This window comes from Haplochromis burtoni, unplaced genomic scaffold, assembly GCF_018398535.1.
Source record: "Haplochromis burtoni strain Fernald_Lab_line unplaced genomic scaffold, NCSU_Asbu1 Contig_4, whole genome shotgun sequence".
Classification (NCBI taxonomy): Eukaryota; Metazoa; Chordata; class Actinopteri; order Cichliformes; family Cichlidae; genus Haplochromis; species Haplochromis burtoni.
In genome coordinates, this window is record NW_024582365.1 from 5676072 (window position 1) to 5691563 (window position 15492).

The following is a 15492-nucleotide window of genomic DNA, read 5'->3' on the forward strand; positions in this document are numbered from 1 at the left end:
CAGCCTCAGCTGAAGGAATGCCAAGCAGGACAATGGAAGGGGACAAATGGAGAGAGGAGAAGAAGAATGAAAGCACAAGGCTGACTGACAGGGTGAACAAGCTGAGCGCCAACTGGATATGGAGGATTTTGGCAAAGTCCAACGTCTGTGCCGTTTCTAAGGAAACAGCAGTGCGTCTAAGTTCGCTGAGCAGGAGCTGAACTATTTGGAGGTTTCTTGACGCACTGAAAAGGAACGAACGGTGAAAACGCAAAAACAGGTTTGTTGTTTCACTTCACCTTTCAGAAATACTCCTTTGCAAATTTGTCACCATCAAAGGATGGCTTCGATTAAGGTTTTGTGACTTTGTCTATTTTTAGATTACAAGAAATCTGTAAATGATTGAATTTCTAATAACACTACCACTGATTTATGTAATTGCACTGTTACACATTTGCCACACTTGATTGCCAGAAATCTCAAAAACCTTTTCGTGAATAGTTTCAAGTAGGAACTCTTTTTTCAGCTAAACTAATACACTGCCAGGTGGAAGTGGCATGCAAATAGCTACCATAACGGTTCAGCTGAGTGGGACACCGTTAATGCTTACATCCTGTCACGGTGCTATAAGCAGACACCTCGTGTCACTGGTAGTTGCATGCATCTTTCTGCACCTCCTTTTTGGTATTAAGGAAACAGTCTTTCAATATGAATCTGGTTTGTGGATGTCTTTTTAGCATTGCAATCATGATTTCTGCAAAAGAGATATTTAGCAAATGTACTTTTTTTTTACCACAAAACCTCTGTTTCCATCATATTTAAGAGGTGCCACGAATCTCCATAGCTGATACTTCCAAGCCAGGATAACTCGGAGCAAAACAATAGATAAATAAAAAACACTACAAACAAAAGAAAAAAATTGGTGCTTGTTTAATTTTTGGAGTGGACCGTCCCTCGAAATGTTTAGGTTCACGTTTTTTTTGTATATATCTTCAAACAATATTCAATCAACGATATTACTCAACGCACACTATGTCCAGGAGCAATCATCAGTGCAGACACAAACTGTTGAACTGAAGTGATTGTATGACATAAAACTTTTGTATGTTTGTCCAGTGTGGTACAGTAGGAGGTGCAGGATGGGAGTGGATGATTAGAAGGAGGCGTAACCTGATAGATTATTGTGTGTCCAACAACTTGCTTCCAGGCTGTTGACAGTGTGAATAATACATGACTGTATTTTAAGTGCATGTATCTTTATTGTGTGTGTCTGTGTTTGTCTTAGTTATAGTCTGTACAAATGTGACAGAGTTGTTAACTGGAAACATACAAGCTGCCCAAATGAATGTATGAAAACGTGTATGAGTTTTAGTTTTTTTAAGAATTGAGTTTGACACCGGCAGTTCTTGTACTGCAGGTGAAATTAACTTAGTGGGAATAAGCTGACCCAATGGAGGATCACATGACCTCGTCAGACTCAGCAGGTACCGGATGCACTTCAGTTGCCATGGTAAAGGACTCTGTAGGAGCTGATGTGGACCTGCGTGTGCTGTGTGATCGAGTGGAGGACTTGGAGCAGAGAGCGGTTTCAGCCATCCAGCCTGAGAGCTACCTGAGGAACAGGTGAGAGACTGGGTGAGAGGGGATCCAGTGACACACACATCTGCTACTGTACGCTCACTTTTGGCCAACATAATATCACGTATCACACACACCTGACTGCACTGCATGCAAGCTTGAGAGTGCACCTCTGAAAACTACTCACTGCATCTGCTGCCATGTTAGGAGATAAAACTGAATCTATTTTTTTAAAATCAGAGACAGTTTAACGTTTAAAAGCTCATTTATATGATATTATACGATGTTAAGATGACGTAATGCGATCTTGTTTTGCTATTTGATAAGGATCAGAGAGTTGGAGACGTCAGAGAGGAGCCTCCTGCTGCAGCTATATCAGCTAGCGTCTGCCTCTCAGTTCCCCAACATGCATCACTCCCAGAGGCTGGACCAGAGACTCCACATGCTCAGGGAGGAGGTCAGGACCATGGTGAGTGCTGTCTGAGAGATTCAGTGGGTCACTGATGTAGAAAATATAAAATACATTTACAGCTTTGAATATGCAAGTTTTAGAAGATGGGAGTAACATGTACTTCAGATATGAATGAGAGGCTTGTGCAGTTTACTGGGATAGACAAAATAATATCAGATTTTACCTATAAAAACAATGAATTCCCATTAAATGCAAAGTTTTAAAGGCTGGATTGTTAATAGTTTAACACTTTTACTGTTATAATATATTTTGCAAGTAGCACACTTTATATACTTTATACATACCTTGAGTAGTCACATAAATTCACTTACAGGCCATTTTTATGCATTTATTTGGCCAAAACAGATACATACTACATGACTCAGCCACTGTTATATACTGTTTTTTTTTACCTACAGATTCAAAAGAGTCAAAAAAGTGTAGAGGTTATTGTCTTAGGTCCCAAGATTCATTCATTTTGTCTATACCAAACATTTGCACTGAATTTGGAAAAAGAGCATTCAAATTTGCAGCTCCTATTAGACGGTTACTATCACTAAGGTATTCATTTTTATTGACACTGAAGTTTATAATTTTTGGTTGCGTCTGTGTTTTATTTCTATTGCCTGTCTGGTGTATGAAGTGTATGATTGTACTGCTCTCTTTTGTGGCCAGGACATTCTTGTAAACGAGATTTCTATTCTTTTCCTGGTCAAATAAAGGTTAAATTAAAAAAGCAACAACAACAACATGCTAGTGTGATAGTGAGCATAGAGGTTTTTTTATCATCTTTGTTGAGATTACATTACTTTATCTTTTAGGTATCTTTAAGAAGTTTGAATGATGGAAACTTATTTAAAGTAGTTAGTTTGCCACTGTACAGTAAAACAAATACAGCTGATGATATATGTCTTATAGATATCATATGCAGCTAAGACTGTTACTACTACAAATACTAGCACACAAACTAGTTCAGCTCAGGCATGTAGAACATGTTATCAAGCAAGATTCTGTTCTCTGTCTCTCTCAGACTCAGGAGAAGGAGCGAGAGGAGCGAGTGTGGAGGGAGCGACTGCAGCGTTGTCAGAGGCAACTGAAGGCCAAAGAGGGAGAGATGAGTCGACAGGCCCAGTATTTTGAAAACTTTAAAACCCAACTCCAACACAAGCTCAGCCTGGCCTGGGAGAGAGAGCAGAGCCTGCAGAATCGCATCTACACTTTAGAAAAGCAGCTACTTGACATGACTGTGAGTGCCGCCACTGGTATGACAACTATCAGAGCAGTCCGAATCACTGGTGGTACTGTGCAGTGCTTGGAAGAACAAGACAGGCTATCTTCCATGAGGGGAGAGGGCGAAGGAGAAGAGGAGACCAAGGAAGAGAGGCGAAAGAAATGGCAGCCAAGTGTTGGAACTGAGAAAGAAGAAAGGCGAAAGGGCGATAAGGGAAAAGCAGAGAACAGCATAGGAGGAGGAAGAAACAGTGACACAAAACAGTCCTCGAACGAGGCAAGGTTACAAGGATTCATTGTCAGCCTGCAGGAGGATCTCAGAGTACTGCTGGAGAGAGAGGAGGAGAGGATGACTGAGAGGAAGAGACTAATGGAGCAGCTCCAGGAGGCCCAGGAGAGCAACCACTTCCTCAGCTGCAGCGTGGATGAGATGAAGTCAGAGATCCATCAGCTGAAACTATCTGAGAACTCGCTATTGGAGGAGCTTGAACACCTGAGAGAGGAGAACCTAAGACTGCAGCAGGTCCTCAGGGATTCGGCTAACCACATACCAAGCCAATCATCCGCATGCCTGGGTCCTGAGACCAGCACACCCAACTCCAGTCTGGCTGTTAATTCTGGGACTGCCAACATTTTCTCATATTCCACTGCCACGGGACAGCCATCAGTGGCTTGCTCAGGAGAGGTTTGTAGGATCCAATTAATATTCCATCCATCCATCCATTTGCTTCCGCTTCTCCTTTTCAGGGTCGCGGGGGGCGCTGGAGCCTATCCCAGCTGTCATAGGGCGGGAGGCGGGGTACTATTAATATTAATATTTAATATTATTAATATTATATGAATGTTTTATCTATCTATCTATCTATCTATCTATCTATCTATCTATCTATCTATCTATCTATCTATCTATCTATCTATCTATCTATCTATCTATCTATCTATCTATCTATCTATCTATCTATCTATCTATCTATCTAATATCTATCTATCTATCTATCTATCTATCTATCTATCTATCTATCTATCTATCTATCTATCTATCTATCTATCTATCTATCTATGTTATCTATCTATCTATCTATCTATTATTATCTATCTATCTATCTATCTATCTATCTATCTATCTATCTATCTATCTATCTATCTATCTATCTATCTATCTATCTATTCTGTTTGTATCTATCTATCTATCTATCTATCTATCTATCTATCTATCTATCTATCTATCTATCTATCTATCTATCTATCTATCTATCTATCTATCTATCTATCTATCTATCTATCTATCTGATCTATCTATCTATCTATCTTATCTATCTATCTATCTATCTATCTATCTATCTATCTATCTATTATCTATCTATCTATCTATCTATCTATCTATCTATCTATCTATCTATCTATCTATCTATCTATCTATCTATCTATCTATCTCTATACTATATATCTATCTATCTATCTATCTATATCTATCTATCTATTATCTATCTATCTATCTATCTATCTATCTATCTATCTATTATTATCTATCTATCTATCTATCTATTATATCTATCTACTATCTATCTATCTATCTATCTATCTATCTATCTATCTATCTATCTATCTATCTATCTATCTATCTATCTATCTATCTATCTATCTATCTATCTATCTATCTATCTATCTATCTATCTATCTATTATAATATACTACTATAATAATAACTTAATTAGGTAGTCTGACTGTGCTCTCTGAAAATAAAGCTTGATTACAGCAGGAGAAGTTCCATATTTCAAGTTCCTTTAAAGTTTTAAGTACAAAGTACAATAAGAGAGTCCTCCCGAGTATTTACTTCTGGGACATCAGGAGTTCAGGACACTACTGATATCTAAATATCAGAACATATACGACTTACTGATGCCGGTTTGGAGACAAACTGCTGTTTTTAATGTATTCACTTATTATCACCTATTTGTGAACTTAGGCTACCAGTGTTAATTGTTAATTAATTAAAATGTTTTGCAGTGTGAAAATTATTATTATTATCAGTATTTCCCATAGTTGAAGGAAGCATAGGAACTTTACAATTCTTTGTTATAAGAATTGTTGTTATTCTATCGACTTTGTCAAATATTTTAAAATTGTGATTTTTGTGCAGGTGCAGCCTTATTCATCAGAGGTTCCACTTGTTCACCACCAGGCGACAGCAGAGAGCACACAGAGCAGCACAGAGCATTATTCCTCAGCAGTTAAATCAAAAATGCCAACTAAAAGTCATCCCGTAAACCTGTTTCACTACGGGTCTGAATCCAGTGCCAACTTCAAGTCACTTTCCTTGACTACAGAATCAATATATGAGTTTAAACTTGGAAGCTGGTGCTCTGAAGGGAACTTCAACGTAGAAGAGAGCCCCAGTGAGGAATCTGATGCCCTGAGGGAAGCTTACAGGAGCTTGGGGTTAGATAGAGATCTTAAAGCTCTTCAGGAGCAACGTGACAACCTGAAGGTTGCTCTGCAACACACACAGAGTCAGCTAAAGGAGATAGCTGAGGAAAATGCTCAGCTGAAGTTACAACTCAGGAAGCAAGCAGAGGAACTAGAGGCAGAGACTGAGCAGAGGTCTTCAACAGAAAAGGTATTTTACACGTGGTTTAGTAGTCTTATCATTTTTATTTTCCACCAAAGACATCCAGTATATCACTGATCAAACTCTGTATCTCTGTACAGATTAACACACCCTCTACTTATGGTGGGAATGATCAACCCAGGTCATCTCCTACCCAAGATGGCAACATTCTTGCTCTTGCCCAGGATGATCTTATCCAAAGCCTGAATCAGGAAAACGGGGCATTGGCAGAGAGGATCCAGGAGCTTTTGGCTCACATTGAGCGCAAAGAGGATGACATCACAAAGCAGCAAACCCAACTGATGGAGCGTATCTCCCAGCTAGAAGAGGATCAGGTCAGGCTGGAGCAGGAGAACCGGGAACAGGGGTGTTTGATCTCAGAACTCACCAAGAAGACTGAGGATGATCTGAACACCATCATGGATCTGCAGCAGAAGTTAGTCCAAGGAGAAGAAGCTTCACATTTGATGTTCAATCAAGAAACTGACTCTACACAAACAGGATCAGTATCTGGTAGTCAGCATAATAATCTCTGTGACTTACTAAAAAGCAGCTCACAAAAAAATCATCTTCATCTTGATTCACAAAAAGATGAAGCAGCCCAGCTGACCAATTCAGTCCAGAACCTCAAAACAGACCAAGAAGAATTGACTAAATCCATAAATTCACTCAGAGAGCAGCAAAGAGAAGTAGCTCTGTCAGTCCAAGTACAGACAGAAGAGAAACAGCAATTAACTCGGACAGTATGGGGACTGAAGGAGGAAAAAGACCACATCTCTAAAGCTCTGGCTGACCTTAAACAAGAGAAAGAGCAGCTGAGCAGGGCAGTCTGTGGGCTGAGAGATGAAAGAGAACACTTTAAAAGGTCCATAAACGGCCAAAAAGAGGAGAAAGAGCAGCTAACCAAGTCTTTATCTGCACTTGAAAGAGATAAAGGGGCAATATTAGAATTTCTCTCAAGTGGAAAAGAAGAGCGAGAGGAAATAATGAAGTCACTGCAGAGTTTACAGACAGAAAGCGACCAGTTAAGCCAGACAGTGCTGTATCTGAAACAAGAGAGAGACAAACTAACCGATTCTCTTAAGTGTCTGAAGGAAAAGAGAGACCAGGAGCAAATATCTCACAGTTTAAAGGAAGAACACGACAGGTTGATGAAGTCAGTAAGCAGCTTGGAGGAAGAAAAAAGAAGAACTGAATATTCAGTCCGTTGTTTGAAACAAGCAGAAGAGCAGATAATGCAGGTAATTCAAGACCTTAAGGAGGAAAGAGACAGCCTACAAGGTCTCAGCATCCAAAAACAAACAGAGGAGAGGAATCAAAAGCAGCAGATGTTGAACTCAAGCAGCGCTGGTTTGACGAAGAAGAGTGAGATTCCTGCTGAGACTGCAGATTATGCTACACAAAGATGCCAGACTAATAACCGTGGTGGAAACTTAATACAGGTAGTGAGAATGGAGTGCATTTGTGCATGATGTCAGGGCCTGTTGTGTCAGTTTACAGAATATCCTTTCAGCATCATGGCTTTTCAGCGTGATTTTTGAGGCATCAAATTTTTTGATTTATAGCAGGAAGAAAATGATCTGATGAGAGAGATTGAAACTTTGGGAGCAGAGCTAAAGAGGTCACGGGAGGAAATGGACAAGAGCCGTGCAGAGGTGGGTTTAAGCGAGTTTGTTATTAGTTTAGAAAAATTGTATTATGCAGATTTTTTTCATCCTTCTTGTCATCATATTATTTTCTTAGAGAGCCATAATATATGTTTCAAAACCACACTTTCCTCATTTTGTATATATCTTCAGATCAAGAGGCTTCAGGGTGAACTGCGTCATTCAGAAACGAGGAGGGAGGAGGTGGAGAGAAAGGCGAGCCAAGCAGCTGAAAACGCGATGAAGCTCACAGATGTTGAAAATCAGATGGAAGAAATCAAGAAGGAAAATTACAACCTCACAACCCAGGTATTCAACTAGATTTACAGATACAGTCAAAATGATACCAGCCCCTAAATCTGCAACATGTTCTACATGTTAAAAAAGTGCAAAACTTATATAATTAGTGTAAGAAGATTTGATTTTCGAACATAACTGGTTGAGTCTCCAAGGACATTTCAAGATTGGTTGACTGGATTGTTGGAAAACGTATTGATCACAGGGCTTTAATTTTACGCGCTTCAATAGAAAAACAAAATGCCAGTAACAGTGAAGTTTACCAGTTCCTGCAGCCACAAAGCATCTCCACAACAGGAGCGGCTTACTTTATACTTCTTAAAACAGGCACACTAGACTTAATTTTTAAGAAATAGAGTTTAATCACACCATAAAGAAAAAACCCCAGAGCTTTAAAATCCTATTTACATTTTGTCTTGCACATTCGAGTCGACTTTTATGTTATTTTTGGTTTAGATTGGAGTGTGCTGAAGTTTCCAAAGTTTACACCTTTGCCTTTCAAGTCTACTCATTTATAGTCTTTGATGATACTTTTATTCTCGCCTCCTTCTAGCCCTTCTTCTAAGTCCTTCACAGAAATAGTCGTTTTTCTCACCTGCTGTTTTCAAACATCCCTTCAAAGAAAAGCTGTTCTTTCTTTTGCACCTTTTTCCAAGTGTGTGTCTTTGCCTCGAACTCTGTCCCTCCTCTTTGTTACTCATCTTAAACCCACACATGCAACAATTATATTTGCTTCACAGTTGAATCAAATATAGTTGTATTAGAGTTCCCAGAAACTTAATTGGGTTTCACCATCAATTGGTGAAATGATTAAAAAGCAGAGTTCAGGTACTGCAGGTGTTGAATAATTTAGACGTGGCTGTACTACATGAAAATCCATCAAGAATTTTAATCATTCAGTGTGTTTTTTGTCTCTGAGGCCTTTCAGCTAATTTTGTACACAAAGTTTAAGCGTTAGACCTAAAGAGCAGCTGTCTCTGCAGGTGAAGGAGCTGCAGAACAAACTGACAGGCCTGCTCCGGGAGAAGACTGACATGTTGTCACTCAAGGCTCAAACAGAGGAGCGATATAACATCCTCACAGCTCAGCTCAAAGCCAAGGTAAGAATGCCAAAATGCCTTTGTTATTTGGATTCTTATACATCATAAAATACTTCTAAGTGGCCGTATGTGTTGAACAAATTAGCGTTAAACTTAAATCATTATCATGATGCTGATATGTTGCACTAGACTGTAATACACTGACACATTCTAATTCTTGGCTGGAGACAGTTTTACTCATAAGTCGTCTGTGTGTGTGTTGATGTGATGTGTGTGTGTAAAACCCCACAGACTGTTGCTCTAGAGGAGCTGAACTCGGAGTATATAGCTCTGAAAAGAGGACAAGGCAGCAGGGATGACGTTAATACTGTTCTTGTCTCACTCAGGGCACGTTACAATGACATCAGAGCTAAGGTGGGTCAGCTGTAGTTTTGCATCTAAGTTTAAGTAATAAACTGTTCTCTCTTTATACTTAATGAACAATTGTCATGTTTAAAATTTTACTTATTTGTAGTATGATGCACTGCTGAAAAGGAAAAGCCAGACAGACTTGGATATACCACCTTTAAAGGTGAGGAAATAAAGACTAGATTTATGTTCAGGTTCTGCTCAACAGATTTTAGTGGTTCGTTCTGACTGTCAGGTATTTTGTCCAATAACAGGCCAAGCTGTCTTGCCTAGTGGTGAAGTGTCAGGAGAGGAACAGCTTATTAGATCAGATGATGAAGATCTTGCAGAGACAAGGCTGTATGAACCCCTACCTCACACAGCAGGTCGAGCATCTGCTCAGCGATGCCGCTCTGCAGGAGTACACTGCAGCATTCACACTGGAAAATAACACAAAGACCTGGGATTACGCTAGTGGGTTTACTCCTGAATTTAGTTCAAAATATAAAAGCTGCACCAGTAAATTCATAACTGATCGGACCTGCCCCGTTGTATCCACCTCTGTAAAAAAGCATCAACAAACTGGAGTCACACCTGAAGCTGGAGTAGAGGGCAGAGGGAAAGAAATTTCCATAGTTTCCACCGAATCTTCAGGAAATCATCAAGACTGCGGTAGTGAATTCACACCTGTACTCACAGGATCGCTAAAGAAAGACGCCAACTCATCCGTGCCATCCTCACCAGTGCAAGAGCAAGCCACCGTCCAGGCGTCAGCGTCACCTGCTCTTCCACCAAATGAGCGAGAAATCACTGATACAGTGCCAGTGAGGCAATGCAAATAAATATAATTAATAAAAGCTTATTTTAAAACCTTAATTTGTAATATTTTTTATAAAAAAATAACATAGCCTCAGTTCCAGATTTCTGTGTTATGTTATTTATTGTATGTTTTCTGCCAGGCCTGCATTTATTCTCACTTCACTCCTTTACAGAAAAGTGTGTCTGTCTTATGTTTTTACAGTGAAAGATAATTTTTATAGAGCAAAAACTCTCTGAAATATTCTTTGTTAGGGAACGCTAACATGACCTCAGTGTGCCAGTGCTTAAATTATCAAACAAAGACTGTACTTTACATTAGAAATGTTGGACTCAGTGAAAGTCTAAGACAGTCTATTCTCGATCCAGGCACAGCTGTCTCCTTCTGCCGGTGGACCGCCCCAAGCAGCCAGTCAACCAGAGAAATTAGTGTTTCATCATCCGGAGATAAAGAAAGAGAAGTCCTCCCTTTGTGCCACCAGTGTGACTGGATACTTGTTGAGTCCTACCATTCCCTCCTCTGTCTCCTTTGCCAGTCCAAAGAGGAGGTTGAGTAGTCCTGAGAAGATCCTTAACCTCCACGAACAGCTACAGAAGACCCTGAGGAGCAGCTTTGAGGTACACTTAGGAGTTTTCTAACATAGAGTAACAAAAATATAGGTTAGTGCTGAATTATACAGAAAGGTTGCTATAGATTTTTGCTTTTTTCTGATATGAAATAAAAGCCACTCTAATCTACAATTTGTCCTTTGAAGTTTCACTGACTTAGAAGTTATTTCCACGTAAAGTAAGGTAGGTCAAATCCAATCAGATCTTATATATCTAATGAATTCTAATATCTGTCTCCATCCCAAGGCTCCAAAGAGCAGAGGAAGAGGACAGGACCCCAGGAGGAGTCCATCACTGTCAGCTCCTGCAGACCTGAACAAAGCCTCTCAGACTAAGACGCTGAGCTTGAGTTTCAATAATGCACAGATCAACTCTCTCACAGTCACCACAGCTATGAGCCAAGCTCCACACACTCCAGTAGTAACAACTAAACCAGTTGCCGCTAACAAGTCACCAACACTTTTTGAAGCAGTTGCATCTAGATCAGTTAATGCAACCTTCAGTCCCAGCATCTTTACTAACCATCACCTTAAAGGGGACACATCTGCTCTTTCTAGCTCTTCTAACTTTACTCTTTTCACCCCGGCTGCAAATAATTTCAAATCCATTTTAAGTAATGGCACTAATGAAACATTATCCTCAAAAATTACAAAGAAAATCACTGCAATCCCTGATGTATCCTATGCCGCGCATAAAGCTTCTCTACAGAGGGTTGCTACTTTTGACTCTGCTGTTACTAATCCAAAAGCCACTTCCTCAGATCCAACTGCCTCTCAAATATCAACTGCCCCTGAAGTTACAACTTTCAACATGACTTCTAAAATGGATGGTGCTATCCCTGAAGTTTCTCAGTCCAGTCAGCTGTCTCACTGCTCTCCTGAGAGATCGAACAAGTTTGCCACAACATTCACCGCTCGTTTAGGAAAAAGACCAAAGCCAGGTACTGTTCATACCACTTGGTTTAGTAAACTAATAGTAAATTCTGGATATATTAAGTCCTGCTATCTGTGTTTGTTTTGATGTGGTTTAGTAATAACTAGGGAATAATAAAAGCAGCAGAGAGCATAACTGTACTTGACTTTTCTGTGTCCAATCCCCTCCAGAAGCTCCAGCCGAGGTTCGTTCCATTGAAGTCATCAAAACAGTGGGTCAGAGCAACCTTATGATTGGCTGGGAGAGACCACCACTCGATGAGCTGGGATGCAGTAATGGCACGTTTGTGTATGGCTACAGGGTAGGTAAACAATACATAGGATTATCTTCGTTTGTATGTGTTTTTCTTGTACTCATTATGTCTTGTTATCTCTCAGGTGTATGTTGATGGGGACTTTCACAAATCTGTCATGAGCTCAGCATGCACCAAGGTATCCACAGCTGTACAAAATCCATCCTGTCATAATAAATAAGTAAATCAAAGTATGAATGAAAGCAGGGCACACAAAGTAAGCCTTGTTTCTGTCTGTGCAGTGTATTCTTGAAAATATCGACCTGAGTGTCCCTGTCCACATCAGTGTGCAGACACTGGGATCTAATGGACTTAGTTCAGATAGTGTACACACCGTGTTTCGGACCTCAGTTAGAACTGAGCCACAGTGAAGCCACAGTGAAGCCACAGAGACGCTCAGATCAGCAGGTTGGTCCAAAGATTATTATACCAGTTTTCACCAGGTTTGCATATTAATATGTATATTATTATATTTTTTTGAATCTCTGTAGAAATACTGCAGATTCCCAGTGAGTTTGTGCCATTAGTGATTGTTTTATGCACTATAGCTGCATTTGTAACATAATTATGTACACTGCTAAAAAAAAAATGAAAGCAAATCACTTTGAAAACACACTAGATCCTAATGATCTGGACCACGTCCGGTGTTCTACTGGATGCTGGTCAGGTGAGCATGGGAAAGTCAGTGGTATCAGTTCCTTCATCCTCTAGGAACTACTCGTATACTTCCACCACACGAGACATGATTGTGCACCAGGGGAACCCAGGACCAACTGCACAAGCGTAGGATATGACAATAGGTCCAAAGATTTCATCCTGATATGGAATCGCAGTCAGGATGCTGTTGCTTAGCCTTTAGATGTGTGTGCGTCCCTCCCCAGATATGGCTCCCCAGACCATCACTGACCACAGCTTAATGCAATACTCAAAAACAGTCAGAAAAGATGAGGGAAAAACGTCAGTGACCTCAACCTATAAAACCATTCCTGTTTTGGATGCTGCCTCATTGTTGTGCCTCTAGTGCACCAGCTGAAACTGATTAACAGCCCCACTGCTACTTAACTGACTAGAAATTTAATTTGACTTGATGATACACTCTAATAAAAAAGTGTTCCTTTAATTTTTTTTGAGCAGTGTATATACATATTTCATTTTATCGTGTTACAGCGTTCACATTTGAAGAACAACAAAATTCAATTAAAAGTATTTTCTCCTGTGTCCTGCGTGTTGCCGCAATATACCACTAAAAAGACTGTACTGTGATAATCTAATTTCTTTCTGTCCTGCGTGTCCTGCGTGTGTGTGTGTGTCTGTCCTTCAGCACAGAAACATCTATATCTGCAGGCCTCTGAGGGAGCGCCCTCACCTCCGCCTCGACTGAGACACAGTCACACTGCTGGATAACCGCTCCACGTCAGGCTCAGGTCAACCAATCAGAAAAAACTCCTCTCACACGGTTATTGCCAGCCTATGATCATGCGGTGACCTGTGGTCGGCCACTAAACCTCGAAATGATGAACTAAAGATGTCATACAAAATACTGTGTAAGATCCTTGCCTCGGCTCTCAGAGTTAATGTGCATGTAAAAGCAGGTCGATCCTCGTTGGAGGACCTTTCTGTTTTACAGTCTCATCTGCTGGACTTCTTAAACGAGCGAGACGTTGTGCTTGCCGGTCCACACGATTGCCAGTTTTCTCATGAAAAACTGCTAAGTGCAAATGTTTATGAAGCCAAGCTGAATCATACTGTAAAACGCTGCCTGTGACACCAACATGTACTAACACTGGTCAAACAAGACATAAAAATGACAAAGGGATGTCTGCTTCTGCTGCACTTTTACACTGTGTTAAACACAGGGAGATAACGTGTCACACTGCTTGTCATATTACTGTCTCTGTGGACTGTGGACCTGAGCAGCTGCCTAAAGGGACGTGAAGTATTTGAAAAGCCTTTTTGACAGCAACACACACTGTAAAATGTGCTGACACAACCTTGTACACAAAGTTCACAGTACTTGATTTTTACACACGAAGCCAAATATTTGAAAAGATGTTTCACTCCAAAGACTTCTCTGTTTCCTTCTCCTCATAGGTCTACAGGACTTCTTTAATCACAGACGGCAGATGTTGTTTAAGTTTGAAAAATTTGCACACAATCAGTATTGAAATCTAGAAGAAGAAATTTTAAAGAAGAGATTATCACTGATATTTTTTTGTAGAGATTATAAAAAAATATGCCAATATACCACACACTGTATGTCTTTTTGTATGAGTGACACTTTCATACCTAATAGATGTCATGTTTGCACGCTTGCATTATTTTATTTTTTTTAAATTATAACACGCTATGTTCTTTTTACTATTAACTGTATGTACGGGTGCAGAGTGATCATGGTGCAGCAAAGGTATTTTTCTATCAGTAATTGATAATATTGTTTTCCCATTGATTCCTTACAGCTGTGCAGAGAATAAATGTTTATATGCAGTCTATCTTTACTCTCTGTCTGTCTGTGCATGTGCAGTTTTGGTTTTAGAATTCAAAAGGTATGACACATCTCTGAATTAAGCAATTTCCAGTTTCTCTGTGGTAAATTGAAGTCTTTAACGCTCCCTTAGTGGCTGGCAGTTAAATTAAATAAGCCATTAAAAAACCTACTGGATTAATACAAGAGATATTTTGGAGCTATGTGATTATTCCAGAACAGCAAGCTTCACTGATCGGGTGTGCAGTAATCTTTCCACGCAGTCAACACTAGATGGCAGGCACTGAAACCATCATTGTGTTGGCTAAGGTGCTCTTACTCTGTGATTGTGTGTATAAATCTGACACCTTTCACCAGAGGTTTAATGGAGTGGATGATGCTGATGTGCACACAGAGAAAGGCTGAAGTTGCCTGACACATCTCACCGCTTTCCTTGTTCATTACAATCCAGGCACAACACCAAAAAGCGAAGAAGCATTTAGGGGCAGCAAGGTGCCAAATATTCACCTGCTGTAGTCGGCAGATTTGGAAGCTCCTCTGAGAATGTCATCGCTCATGCTCAGCAGAAATAGTGCTAGGTGAAGGGAGGTGGGGGGACTGTGTCTTTGTTTGCACTGAGTGAATGGAGCAGTGACTTAAAAAACATTTCTACCTAGGGTAAGTTTAAAACTTGTGTTTTTATATTTATTTCACCTTTTAGGTCATACTTCTTTTTATTAATTTCACACGCTCATTTTTAATTTCCCTGTTGGGAAATGGGTCTATCCTTACTTTGAGGTAAATCACATAATTTGAGGGCAGACTATGATCAGCTGGCTTTCATTGTTGATTAAGCCAACTGCATTTTATATCATCCTCATCCAGTGTAATACTAGAAACCAAAGAGCATATTTAACTTACAGTCTTTAAGTTATAGTCTTTAACCTAACAATGCAGCAAGCATGGACAACACAGTCTGCTCCGTGCCAGTCTAAATTAGTACAACACTGAAATACTTTTCCATAATACTGCAAGCTATTCCTGCTCAAATAAAACCTTTGAATAACTCGATATCATTCACTGAAGAAGGCATTTCTAGACATCGTTGAATGTTCTTCTCCATGTACTCCAGCTTCCTCCCAAAGACGTGCTTTTTAGATTAACT

The 15492-nt window shown here is 39.9% G+C and overlaps 1 protein-coding gene across 5 annotated transcripts; it reads left to right on the top strand.

Moving 5' to 3' along the window:
- Positions 1–149: 149 nt before the first annotated feature.
- On the top strand, positions 150–14350 carry LOC102303071 (protein FAM184A). 5 transcript variants are annotated; one of them, XM_005913478.2, is made up of 18 exons: positions 150–259; positions 1397–1602; positions 1885–2026; positions 3039–3923; positions 5379–5855; positions 5948–7288; positions 7412–7501; positions 7646–7801; positions 8773–8889; positions 9121–9243; positions 9344–9400; positions 9492–10040; positions 10402–10650; positions 10888–11581; positions 11745–11875; positions 11952–12005; positions 12109–12274; positions 13188–14350. In XM_005913478.2, exons 2-17 carry the CDS (start codon positions 1430–1432, stop codon positions 12235–12237), a joined length of 5367 nt encoding a protein of 1788 aa, XP_005913540.1. In that variant the 5' UTR covers positions 150–259; positions 1397–1429; the 3' UTR covers positions 12238–12274; positions 13188–14350. The 5 variants fall into 5 exon arrangements, with proteins under 5 accessions (XP_005913540.1, XP_005913541.1, XP_042077850.1 ...); XM_005913479.2 differs by having other exon boundaries at positions 11748–11875; XM_042221916.1 differs by lacking the exon at positions 12109–12274.
- The last annotated feature ends 1142 nt before the right edge of the window (positions 14351–15492 follow it).

Excerpts from the sequence above, each read along its gene's own strand:
- LOC102303071 (XM_005913478.2), top strand. The coding sequence starts at position 1,430 with ATGGAGGATCACATGACCTCGTCAGACTCAGCAGGTACCGGATGCACT. Across the intron at positions 7,289-7,411 it reads GTGGTGGAAACTTAATACAG|CAGGAAGAAAATGATCTGAT; the intron begins GTAGTGAGAATG and ends TTTGATTTATAG. Across the intron at positions 9,401-9,491 it reads TGGATATACCACCTTTAAAG|GCCAAGCTGTCTTGCCTAGT; the intron begins GTGAGGAAATAA and ends GTCCAATAACAG.